Source organism: Octopus bimaculoides, chromosome 24 (assembly GCF_046866305.1).
Source record: "Octopus bimaculoides isolate indiv1 chromosome 24, ASM4686630v1, whole genome shotgun sequence".
NCBI classification, from domain to species: Eukaryota; Metazoa; Mollusca; class Cephalopoda; order Octopoda; family Octopodidae; genus Octopus; species Octopus bimaculoides.
The window spans coordinates 21,267,767-21,280,703 of NC_142951.1; the positions used below are offsets into that span (position 1 = coordinate 21,267,767).

General features: G+C 38.5%; 1 protein-coding gene across 1 annotated transcript in view; it reads left to right on the forward strand.

The window, feature by feature from the left end:
- The window catches only part of LOC106873152 (collagenase 3), a 35,066-nt gene extending 23,131 nt beyond the window's left edge, over window positions 1–11,935 (forward strand). The window contains exons 6-10 of the mRNA XM_014920379.3: window positions 1,748–1,906; window positions 2,517–2,873; window positions 7,317–7,474; window positions 8,978–9,125; window positions 11,607–11,935. Of these exons, the coding sequence (XP_014775865.1) occupies window positions 1,748–1,906; window positions 2,517–2,873; window positions 7,317–7,474; window positions 8,978–9,125; window positions 11,607–11,914 (1,130 nt within the window). The 3' untranslated portion in view covers window positions 11,915–11,935. The remainder of the gene's footprint in view (window positions 1–1,747; window positions 1,907–2,516; window positions 2,874–7,316; window positions 7,475–8,977; window positions 9,126–11,606) is intronic.
- The last annotated feature ends 1,002 nt before the right edge of the window (window positions 11,936–12,937 follow it).

Genomic DNA, 12,937 nt, shown 5'->3' on the forward strand with positions numbered 1-12,937 from the left:
GTTCTTTTAGAACAAACTATACTGTGGTAGATACTATGAGAGAAACTCTCATATTGGCCTTTTGATGCAAAACACACTCTTGTTTATGTTGCTAGTGGAGTGATCTGGATCCACCAAGACCAGTGCTGAGATATCAGATCACATGATTTCGATTTTCGTTAGTCTAATCAATGAGGATGTTTGACTGCTAGAGATAGCAGCGACTCACCTCCCTGACAGTGATATATAGAATAACAGTGCCAGAACAAGTGCTGGTGTCGTTATTAGCCAGTGAGCTTGTTAAAAAGTATACTAGCAACATGGGCAGTATTAATACCAAGAGGTAATATTTATCCCCACTTAAATGTGGATGTTCTGTTAGAACAAACTATTCTGTGATAGATGCCATGAGAGAAGCTCTCATATTGGCTTTTGGTGAATAATGCACTCTTGTTTATATCACTAGCAGACAGATAAATCCATGCCATCTCCAGTGCCAAGACCATCAGATCATGTGATTTTGAATTTCCTTGGTCTTGTCAATATGTAATAAGAAATGGACAATAATAACATATTAACAAATTTGAAGCACCGGATAGTGTCTGCACAGATAAAACAGTGTAAAGAGAAGATTCTATTTATTTTTGAGATGGCTGTGTGTGTGTGTGTGTGTGTGTGTGTGTGTGTGTGTGTGTGTGTGTGTGTGTGTGTGTGTGTGTGTGTGTGTGTATGTGTGTGTGTGTGTGTGTGTGTGTGTGTGTGTGTGTGTGTGCGCCTTCTTGTCCTGACATTGCATGATATTTGTAAATGAATGTCACTGTCATAGAAGTGATGTTTTTCATTTCCATTCTTCTGTGAAAACACGTCTGATCATGGGGAAATGGAAATGAGTGAGGATTAGTAGACAGGAAAAGCATCAGGCTGTAGAAAAATCTGCCTGAAACACATTCTGGTGTACCCATGCAAGCATGAAAAAGTGGATGTGAAAATAAGGAGGAGGAGGAGGAGGAGGAGGAGAATACATTTAAGTGGTTTCGTGGAGTAGTGGTCATCATATCTGCTTTACATGCAGAAGTCTACAAGTTTGAACCTTGCCAGAACCTACTTTATTTTTGAGGGTTGCAGGTTGAAGTCCCTCTGCAGGCGTATATTTGTTTTATTTTAAAGATGCAGGCGTGGCTGTGTGGTAAGAAGCTTGCTGTCTAACCACATGGCTTAGGGTTCAGTCCCACTGTGTGGTACCTTGGGCAACTGTCTTCTACTATAACCTTGGGCTGACCAAATCCTTGTGAGAGGATTTAGTAGATGGAAACTGAAAGAAGCCATCGTATGTGTGTGTGCGTGTGTGTGTGTGTGTATATATATATATATATATATATATATATATATATTTATATCAATGTGTGTGAGTTTTTGTGTTTGTCCTCCTGCCACCACTTGACAACCAGTGTCTGTGTGTTTACACCCCTGTAACTTAGAAGTTCAGCAAAAGAGACTGACAGAATAAGTATCAGGCTTTGAAAAATAAGTACTGGGGTCAATACATTCGCCTAAAAGTTCTTCAAAGTGGTGCCCCAGCATGGTCACAAGTAAAAGATAAAAGAAGATTACAAAATGAAAGTGAATGTGGTTTATTATATGTCTATCTTTTAAGTAGATGTCATGACATTTTCATGATGTAATTGTCTCAACTCACCAAACAACAAAAGGTTCAACTAAAAATATTGCTAATTGTTATATTGATTAATTAACCTGTTTGTTTTAAAAGGTCAGATCAGTCTACTGTGTCAAGCAATCCACCAAATTGGTCACTCATTAGGATTATTCCACTCTGAGAGCACTTCAGCACAAATGTGGCCATACATCATGGAATGTAATGGCACTTCAGTGCATGCTGATGACATTCAAGCATTACAGTCACTCTACAGTAAGTATAGCATCTGCATCCTCTACCCCTTCTACAACAGCCTCTGCTGTGTTGGACATAAGTTATAACAGCCTATCTCGTTGGTGTTAAATATCTGATGACTTGTTTCATGAAGATAAAATTTTATGAGAAACATTTCCCTTTAAACTTCATTTGAGGAGGAATGGAAAACACTCTGTAGTGTATTTATTGGTAACAATAATCTGATAAGCGATAGATACAGAGTTTAAGTCCCATTAGAAGAACTGCTGCTTTTTTCTGTTTCAATTTGGTGTTTTTAAAATTCTAATAATATTTGCAATAAACTCTCTGCTATGTTGGACATGAGTAATAACATCCTGTCTTGTTGGTGTTAAATAGCTGATGACTTGTTTCATGGAGATAAAATTTTATCAGAAACGTTTCCATAAAAATTAATTTGAGAAGAAGTGAAAAACACTCTCTAGTGGCAATAATTATATTTGATAAACAATAGATACAGGGTTTATGTCCCCTTAGAAGACCTGCTGCATTTTTTGTTCCAATTTGGTGTTAAACTTTTTATAATGTTTACAATAAATGCTGCAAAGCTAATTCATAATTTTGAATATGTTATATTTTTAATCAACAGGTCCATCTGAGGGCATCCAAACTGCAGTTTCTAGTAATATGTCAACCAGCAAGGATGAGAACTTTGAAGACGATCATTCAGGGTCACAGGGTTCAAGTTCTACGACAGTCAGCAGCTCCCACTTGACCAGCCCATCAATGTCAGCTGGAGATAGATTCTGGTGGACACACAGCCAAGACACACAGACAGAACGACAAACCTATCCATATTGGTACCGTTTCTCCAGACTGGGGCCATCAACAACCTCACCATCGGCCTTACTGACATCAGCTCAAACTACAGTTAGGCCAAAGTACTGTGATGGCAGATTGGATGCTATCACTGTTGCAACAGATCACCTGACCTATGGATTTAGAGGTTGGATTTAAAAAAAAATTTCTTTTTCTTTTTTAAAAGATGGATTAGTGGTTTTGTGGCTGAGTGTAACATTAGAGTGATGAGTTCAAATCATAGTCATGATTCAGAACATTCCTATGCTTTAATTTTTTATTGTTGTTTTTAAGAATGGTTGTCATAATGTTAAGGTTATAAGATAAGGTCAGGGGTTACATGAGAGAGGGAGGTCATGGAGTATTATCATGACAAGAGTTCATAAAGAGAAGAGGTCATAGAATGAGGTTATACAGCAGTATCAGAGAGCAGTCAAAAAGGGAATAGGTCAAAGAAAAAGATCATTAAGTAAAGACTATGGGATTAGATAAAGACTGATAGATCAGAGATCATAGTGTAACAGTCTCCACCATTATCCAATCTACTTCTGTATGTCTATAGATTCTGGTGGTAACCACAGCAAGGTAAATGTGTAGGTTGCTTTTGAGTGCAACTGGTAACATGTAACCTAATAAAACCTATTGCATTGTCAAGTCATTGGGGAGTAAACTAGCAACACCAATAAGGTTGTTTGGTGAGCAAGGTAGATTTTGGACACCCTGTGGGATGAAAAACAGACCTGTGGCTGAACTCAGGAAAGTTAACAGCTGTCCAACTGCATGATATATATATATATATATATATATATATATATATATATATAGTGAAACATGGGCTGTGACTGCTGAGGACATGCGTAAGCTCGCAAGGAATGAAGCCAGTATGCTCCGCTGGATGTGTAATGTAAATGTGCATACCCGTCAGAGTGTAAGTATCTTGAGAGAAAAGCTGAACATAAGAAGCGTCAGTAGTGGTGTGCAAGAGAGACGATTGCGCTGGTTTGGACATGTGGTGAGAATGAATGAGGATAGCTGCGTGAAAAAGTGCCACTCCCTAACAGTTGAGGGAACCCGTGGAAGAGGTAGGCCCAGGAAGACCTGGGCTGAGGTGGTGAGGCAAGACCTTCAAACATTGGGCCTCACCGAGGCGATGACTACTGACCGAGACCTTTGGAAATGTGCTGTGCATGAGAAGACCCGGCGAGCCAAGTGAGATCGTTGCCAGTGCCCCTGGACTGGCTCTTGTGCGGGTGGCACATAAGATGTACCATCCTGAGCGTGACCGTTGCCAGTACCGCCTGACTGGCCTTGTAGGGTTTTCGAGCGAGATCGTTGCCAGTGCCCCTGGACTGGCTCTTGTGCGGGTGGCACATAAAAGACACCATTTCGAGCGTGGCCATTTTCGTGCGGGTGACACGTAAAAGCACCCACTACACTCTCTGAGTGGTTGGCGTTAGGAAGGGCATCCAGCTGTAGAAACTCTGCCAAATTAGATTGGAGCCTGGTGTAGCCATCCGGTTGCACCAGTCCTCAGTCAAATCGTCCAACCCATGCTAGCATGGAAAGTGGACGTTTAAACGATGATGATGATGATGATGATATATATAAGTTTATGTATATATTAATATTATCTCAGTTTTAAAAAACCTTTGACATTGTAAATATGTTAATAGTTACCTTAGGTAGTAAAAATTACACAAAAAACCAAGATATCATACCCGTTTTATAGGTAGAGATACCAAGCTGAAGTGATGCATTTTGAGAAGATATGAATAATAACAATAAATGGAGCAAAACGCATATAAATGTAACATCTTAGCTCATAAGTTACCTCATCATTTCGCATTTGTCTTGCTTTTATATGTTGATTCCCTGAAGATGAATATATGTGGAATTCCAGCAGCTCTTACTTCTTTGGAGGAGAGCACACATATTTTGAAACATGTGTAGGAATTAAAGGAACTTTTATTTATATGCGTTTTGCTCCATTTATTGTTATTACACCTTCATTGCTTCAATAATATTGGTTTCAAAGTCTAACAGTTTTTTCACTCTTATTATCTTTTATATATATATATATATATTCATGAGTACAGCAATGAATTCCAGGTAGAGGTAGGGGTCCACCAAGGTTCCGTCCTCAGCCCCCTCTTATTTATCATAGTCCTCCAAGCAATCACAGAGGAGTTCAAGACAGGTTGCCCCTGGGAGCTCCTCTATGCTGATGACCTTGCCCTAATTGCGGAGTCACTATCAGAACTAGAGGAGAAGTTTCAGGTGTGGAAGCAAGGTCTAGAATTGAAGGGCCTTAGAGTCAACCTAGCTAAAACCAAAATCCTAATAAGTAGGAAGGTAGATAAAACACAAACCCCTTCAGGTAGATGGCACTGCTCAGTATGTAGAAAAGGAGTAGGTAGTAACTCTATAAGATGTACCCGGTGCAAGCTATGGACACATAAGAGGTGCAGCAACATCAAAGGCAGGTTAACTAGCAAGTTAGTTTTTGTTTGTGGCAGATGTTCAGGTGCAATAAAGACTGTAAACAAACAGGAAACAACTTCTATCTCATTCCAGGGTGAAAAACTAGAGGTAGTCGATAGCTTCCGCTATCTGGGCGACCAAGTTAGTAGTGGGGGTGGGTGCGCTGAAAGTGTAGCTGCTAGAATAAGAATAGCCTGGACAAAGTTTAGAGAGCTCTTACCCCTGCTGGCGACAAAGGGACTCTCACTCAGAGTAAAAGGCAGACTGTATGACGCATGCGTACGAACAGCCATGCTACATGGCAGTGAAACATGGGCTGTAACTGCTGAGGACATGCGTAAGCTCGCAAGGAATGAAGCCAGTATGCTCCGTTGGATGTGTAATGTCAATGTGAATACCCGTCAGAGTGTAAGTATCTTGAGAGAAAAGCTGAACATTAGAAGCATCAGTTGTGGTGTGCAAGAGAGATGATTGCGCTGGTATGGACATGTGGTGAGAATGGATGAGGATAGCTGCGTGAAAAAGTGCCACTCCCTAACAGTTGAGGGAACCCGTGGAAGAGGTAGGCCCAGGAAGACCTGGGCTGAGGTGGTGAGGCAAGACCTTCAAACATTGGGCCTCACCGAGGCGATGACTACTGACCGAGATCTTTGGAAATGTGCTGTGCATGAGAAGACCCGGCAAGCCAAGTAAGATCGTTGCCAGTGCCCCTGGACTGGCTCTTGTGCGGGTGGCACATGAGATGCACCATTTTGAGCGTGGCCGTTGCCAGTACCGCCTGACTGGGTCCCATAGGATTTTCGAGTGAGATCGTTGCCAGTGCCCCTGGACTGGCTTGTGCGGGTGGCACATAAAAGACACCATTTTGAGCGTGGCCGTTTTCGTGCGGGTGACACGTAAAAGCACCCACTACACTCTCTGAGTGGTTGGCGTTAGGAAGGGCATCCAGCTGTAGAAACTCTGCCAAATTAGATTGGAGCCTGGTGTTGCCATCTGGTTTCACCAGTCCTCAGTCAAATCGTCCAACCCATGCTAGCATGGAAAGCGGACGTTAAACGATGATGATGATATATATATAATTTGCAAGGATTTTGAAATTGCTGGTTTGGTGCCCAAGTGCATATTTAGGGTAACCAGGTGGGTTGGACTTTAAGCTGTGAAGCTGTGGTGATGGTAACAAATATAGAAGATGGAGAACTCTTATAGAAAAGCCTGGGGGACAATTTTATTCATTGAGTTTGTGGCAAATATTTGCACCAACTTTCTGCTTCTAAAATTTGTGGCTGGCCCTGCACAAACCTTCACCACTGAACTCATCATCTGTGTGAGAAGTCTAACAGCTTTAATATTGATTTCAAGTTTTGGCACAAGGCCAGCAATTTAGCAGGAGTGGGTAAGTCAATTAAATTGCTACCTGTGCTCAAACGGTGCTTATTTAATTGACCCTGAAAGGATGAAAGGCAAAGTCGACCTTCGTGGAATTTGAACTCAGAAGCATAGCGGTAGATGAAATGCTGCTAAGCATTTTGCCTGGTAGCTTGCCACCTTCATTGCTTCAATAATATTGGTTTCAAATTTTGGCACAAGGCCTGCACATTTTGGCGCCGGGTGTAAGTCGATTACATCAGTCCCAGTGCTCAACTCGTACTTATTTTATCAACTCTGAAAGAATGAAAGGCAAAGTTGACCTTGGTGGAATTTGAACTCAGAATGTAAAGATGGTTGAAATGCCACTAAGCATTTTGTCTGGCATGCTAACAATCCTTCCATCTCACTGCCTTCCAACAGCTACAATTTTAACTGTTAGATCTTCATGTATTGGACTCAGCAGGAGAGTCCATTATATATACTAGATGAGCTTCTGCTCAGTTTCTGTCAACTAACTTCAGTAAATTCACTTGCAAGTTATTGGTCGACTCAGGTCTATGTTAGAAGGCATTTGCCCATGGTGTTGTACAGCGGAATTGGTCAGAGAAATGTAATGACTGAAATGTGGTGTTAGAAAAGTTGAGTAGATATCCACTTCCTGAAAGTGGAGATGGTAAAGAATAAAAAAAAAAAAAAAATTGAGGTGTTAACAAGTTAAGTGGTGATCATTGTTTTATTTCAGATGAACTCGTGTTCAGATTCAACCAGATCAATGTTGATTACACATTTCCAAAGAAAATTCAAGAAGTCTTCCCCAGGGGTCCTTTGTCTGTAGATGCTGCAGTGACCTTCAGTAAAAATCGAAAGAAAGCAGCCCTTGGTAGCACATACCTGATAAAAGTGAGTTGGCCTATTTATTGTTTTCTTTTGTTTGTTTATTTTTTTTACTATTATTATTTTTTTTTTGTTGATGTCTAGCCAAAAGTGATCCAGATTCCTTATGGCATGTTGGTCATTGGTCAAACAATTAACAGCAATTCAAAGGACACATTAAAATGGACTGACACACAGTGTGTTCTGTTGTAAGCACAAAGCAACACATGTGAGGGGGCACTGAAAAATTCCTAGCTTTAAAGGTATCGTGAAATGCCTGGTTGGAGGCCCAAACTTGAGTTCTTTTACAGGGCTTAGAAAAACTGAAGACTTCTATTCTTACCAATTGATGTTAAGATCAGAACAATCAAATCAATTACACATGTAACATGATCTATTTCAGCAATATCTGTTGCTTGCTTGTGAGTTTGGAAGCAGCAACAATTTATTCATTTCAACATCAACAAAAAATTACACAGTGCATATTGTTTCCCCTGAGGTGTTTCAACATTGACAGATTTTCAGTTCAAAATTCTATTATCATTACAATTTGGGTATTTTTTAATAAAATATAGATATTTTGAAATAATTATGAGAATATATCTTTATATATATTGCTTACTAATCTGAATAAGAACAGCATTAACCTGGAAAACGCTGGGTCAGTAACCTGAATGCTGAAGTGGAATGGAACAAATGGTAAGGTGATGGACTGTCATCATTATAGAGGAGTGAAGTAACACAGATGGTGGAATGAGGTGCATTATACTAATTTTTTTCCTAAATTTAGTGACATCTTCTTTATTTAGGGTTTAGTAAGTGAAGAAAGGACGGTCCCCATTTACACTGCTTTTTATGACTATCAAAACTTGGAGGAGAAAAGAAGGAAGATTGTGATATCATTACACTGGGCACCTGTTCGAAATGCTTTCAAAGGAGCAAGCTCTGCTAAGTTCAACCAAGGGTCAGGTGGTGGTGTTACATCAAGTAATAAATTAACATCATTATGTCACCTATGCAGACTATTTGGCAGTTTTCTGAATAGTCTCTGTCTACTTAATCTTACAAGTTTTGGGGGGTCAACTTAAAGCCAGGGTCAAAGACACCTATTGAAGGTGTTGCACTTGTCATTGTTGTTGTCGTTGTCGTCGTCGTCATCATCATCATCATCATCATCATCATCATCATTTAATGTCTATTTTCCAAGCTGGCATGAGTTAGATGGTTTGACTGGAGATGGTAAGCCACAGAGCTGCATCAGGCTCCAGTCTGTTTTGGCTTGGTTTCTACAGCTACTCTATGGAGTGTATTGGGTGCTTTTCATGTGTCACTAGCATGAGTGCCTTTTTATGTGCCACTGGCATGAGTGCCTTTTACATGTCACTGGTACTAGTCACAACTTCCTGTAGAATTGAACTCAGATTGTCCATGATTACAAAGCAAACTTTTTAACTACTGGGCTCTATAAAAAAATGTATATTGAGTTGTTATATAAGCTGTTTTTACTTTTTTTATCTCTTTCCTTTTAAGGGCAACCTAGTTTGGCGCTACAGACACACAGAGGACGGTTTCCAACTGGAACATTTCTATCCAAAACCCTGGGCCAAAGAATGGGATGTAACTGGTACCAAAATTGAATCAGCCTTTAAATTAGGCCGGAAAATCTACCTGTTAATTGGTGAGTGACTTTTGCATTAATTCTTAGCAGTTCTGATTCTATATTTGATGTTGTCGTTATTGTTGTTGATGGAGCCTGTCGTATATACATGTATGTGTGTGTGTGTGTGTGTGTGTATGTGTGTGTATGCTTGTGATCTCCCCTGGCACTACTACTTGTCAACTGGCATTTCAGCAAAGGAGACCAGTAGAATAAGTACCAGACTTCTAAGTACAGAGGGTTATTTGTTTGAGTGGACCCTACATGGCAGTGCCCCAGTATGGCCACAGTCTAAAGACTAAAACAAATAAAAGATAAAAGATGCTCTTAGATACTTCATGCATCACAATAGTGCATTGTGGTTGACTCTTTGAGAACCATGGACATAGAGGTTTCCTCATTGGCTCATTCCACCGGGAGAGAAACAGATGGTAAGAAAGTAAATACTAGTCATGTACTGAGATCACTTCCTGTCCCTCTCTTATGCTTTAACCACTCAACACCTGGCACTAAGTCAGCTCTCTCTCTCTCTCTCTCTCTCTCTCTCTCAATTCTGCAGCCTAACTTTGCCAAAGGATCTTGTCTTGCGAATTACTTGGTAATCCCACTAGTGCTGGTGCCACAAAAAGAGCACCCCGTACACACTTTGTTAAGTGATTGGCATTAGGAAGGGCATTTAGACATGGAAACCCTGCCAAAGCAGACATTGGAATCTAAAACAGATCTCTATTGGGTTGAATGCTGTTGAACCATCTGACCCATGGAATATGAACATGAAGTGATGATGCAAGATGATGATGATGATGATGCACGAAATGTGGAGATTTTCATAGAAAAATTTAAAAAGAAAATAATAATAATAATAATAATGATAATAATAATAACAACAACAACAACAACAATAATGATACTGCATAAAGTAATTGCTCTTCATATAGTAGGTACTTAATTTCAATTACTAGATAAGCTATGAAATTACACTGACTTAAATGTTGAATTTATTTACTTTTGCTTTAAAGTGAAAGAGATGAGAAAGTGAAAGGTGTATAAACATGTATATGAAATAGACGTGTGTGTGGGAGAGAGAGAGAGAGAGAGAGAGAGAGAGAGAGAGTGTGCCACTTACACACACATGTTCACTCACTCTTTCTCTCTCTCACACACACACACATACATGTACATACAAAAAAGATATATGCATATGTATTGATGTATGTACGTATACATGACAACACACCCCTTCACTCACTTTCTCTCTCTCTTTCACATGCACACATCCATTTCATATACATACATCTTTCACTTTCTCCTCTCTTTCACTTTAAAACAAAAGTAAATAAATAAAATTTTTTTACAGAAATTAATGAACTCTGGATAACAGTTCTGAGAGTCAAAGTGAAAGATCGCCATTCACTTGAAAATAATTAAAAAACATCGAAATATTGTCTGTTTAAAGAAAGCTAAAATATAAATACTTACTGTAAGAAAAACTTACGTTTTTGAAATCACATTCAGTTAAAAATATTTCTAAATGATTAAAATATTATGTATGTCAAAAAGTCAATGTTTTTTTTCTTAGAGAGCATGAAAACTATGTGTGTGTATATGTCACAGATAGTAGATGTGTGTTTGTGTTGATTGACACATCATGACATTCTTTATATGTGTGTTGACATCACAGAAGTTATGTCTTTTTCATCAAGAAATAACAAACAAAAACTGTGTTTAATCGTTTTCATTAATAAATAGAGGTCCAAATATCACAAAAATTTGTACTGCACTGCCGAAGGTAAGTATGAAAATAAATATTAAAAAAAAATTAAGATAAAATATACTATTTCTAAGATATTTCGGTTACACACAAACATCTCTAGAGTTTTAGTATTATTATGATATGTTAACCACAACTATACTTAATTCTTCATTTCAAGAAACACATGGTATATTTCTGAAATCATTAATAAGTATTTAAAATTTTGGCTCAAGACCAACAATTTTGAGGGGAGGGGAAGTAAATTACATCAACCTCCTGTACTCAGATGATACTTATTTTATCACCCTCTAAAGGACTGAAAGGCAAAGTTGACTGTGGCAAGATTTGAACTCAGTATCTAGTGAGTTAGAAGAAATACTACTTGGCATTTTGTCTGGTACACTAACATTTCTGCCAGCTCCACTGCCTTTCAAACTATTTATAATAAAGACAATACTGTTAAGTTATTGCTAAGGCAGTAAGCTGGCAGAGTCATTAGCACGCCGGGCAAACTGCTTAGCAGCATTTTGTCTGTCTTTACATTCTGAGTTCAAATTCTGCCAAGGTTAACTTTGTCTTTCATCCTTTTGAGGTTGATAAAATAAGTATCAGTCAAGCACTGGGGGTCAATGTAATTGACCTACCCCCTCCCCCAAAATTGATGGCCTTGCGCTAAAATTTGAAACCAATAATAAGTTATTCCAACAATGATTTACAACTAACTTTCTCTTAATTTTCTCCAATCTTAGACAATCGAATCTGGTTGTTGAAAGGCAAGAAATCTCGTCAACGGAAGTATCATGAGAAGAAGCGAATTAAACTGTTTAACCAGCTACCAGACTTCCAGGCTGCAGTACAATGGATCAACAGGAATACCTATTTCTTTACTGGCAGCGAGTATTACAGAGCTGACTTGCCAGCACAGAGGAGACGTTATGTACTGAATGGACCGAGAGATACAGCATATTGGTGGTTTGGCTGTAATGAAATACCACACATACGGCAACCTTTTGAAGATAAAGGTGATAATGGGTGGGATCTTGAACTGACTAAATAAATGGATGAGTGAATAAATGGAGTAGATGACTGAATGGGTAGATGGGTAGAAGGGTGGGTAAGCTGAATGGTGGTGTAGTTGGATGGCAGTGTAGGTGCATGGATGAATGAAGAGACACATAGCATACAAACATGCATACATATTTTAGCAGGTATATACACAACTATATTACCAAATGAATAGATACACTGACAGATATATATATATATATATATATATATATATATGAGAGAGAGAGAAAGAGTGAGAGGTAGAAATTTTGATAAACAAAATTAGATTTGACACATATACACATACATATGTATATACATATATATCAATTTAAATGCACAACTGAAAGAGCTACTAATAGTTTCATGCTTTTATGATACCTGAGCAGGCATATTTATAAAATATGTCATGTACCTTAAAGCAATCTTTCAGGCTCTGTCTATGCATTATATATATATTTTAAAAACAAGGATGCTAGACAGTAAGAAAATAAGAATAAACATGGAAGAAATGTTAAGAAGGTTGGTGCCAAAAATGGAACGAGAAAAAAGAAATGAAATCAAGAAAACTAAGATCCTCATCCTCTCTAATTGCAGAAAGCTCATTAAATACAATTAATTTAGAACAAAATAACTGAAAATATGTCAATGTCTGCATGACAGCAACTCAATCCAGAGTGGGTGGTGCCCTTCAATTTGATAAAAAAAATAAAAAAAACCTGTCCTTGCTAAAAGCTTCAGATCTTGAATTAAGCAGTGTGTTGAAATTGCTGGATCTAAGAAGAATATGAGATCTTTCTGCTATGCATAAGTTGCATTTCTTAGATCCATTAACATATGGCTTGGATTTCTTCACTATTTTCCACTTAATTGTAAGTTGCTCTTCAAATTCCATACATGGCTAGCCAACTTAGATGCACTGTCATATATACAAACAAACGTACAGGTAAGAGTGATAGATAAATAGTTAAGTAAGAGGCATATATAGTTAAACCATCTCAGCATTCTTCCCTCCAGAAAAAAGGTTTATTAA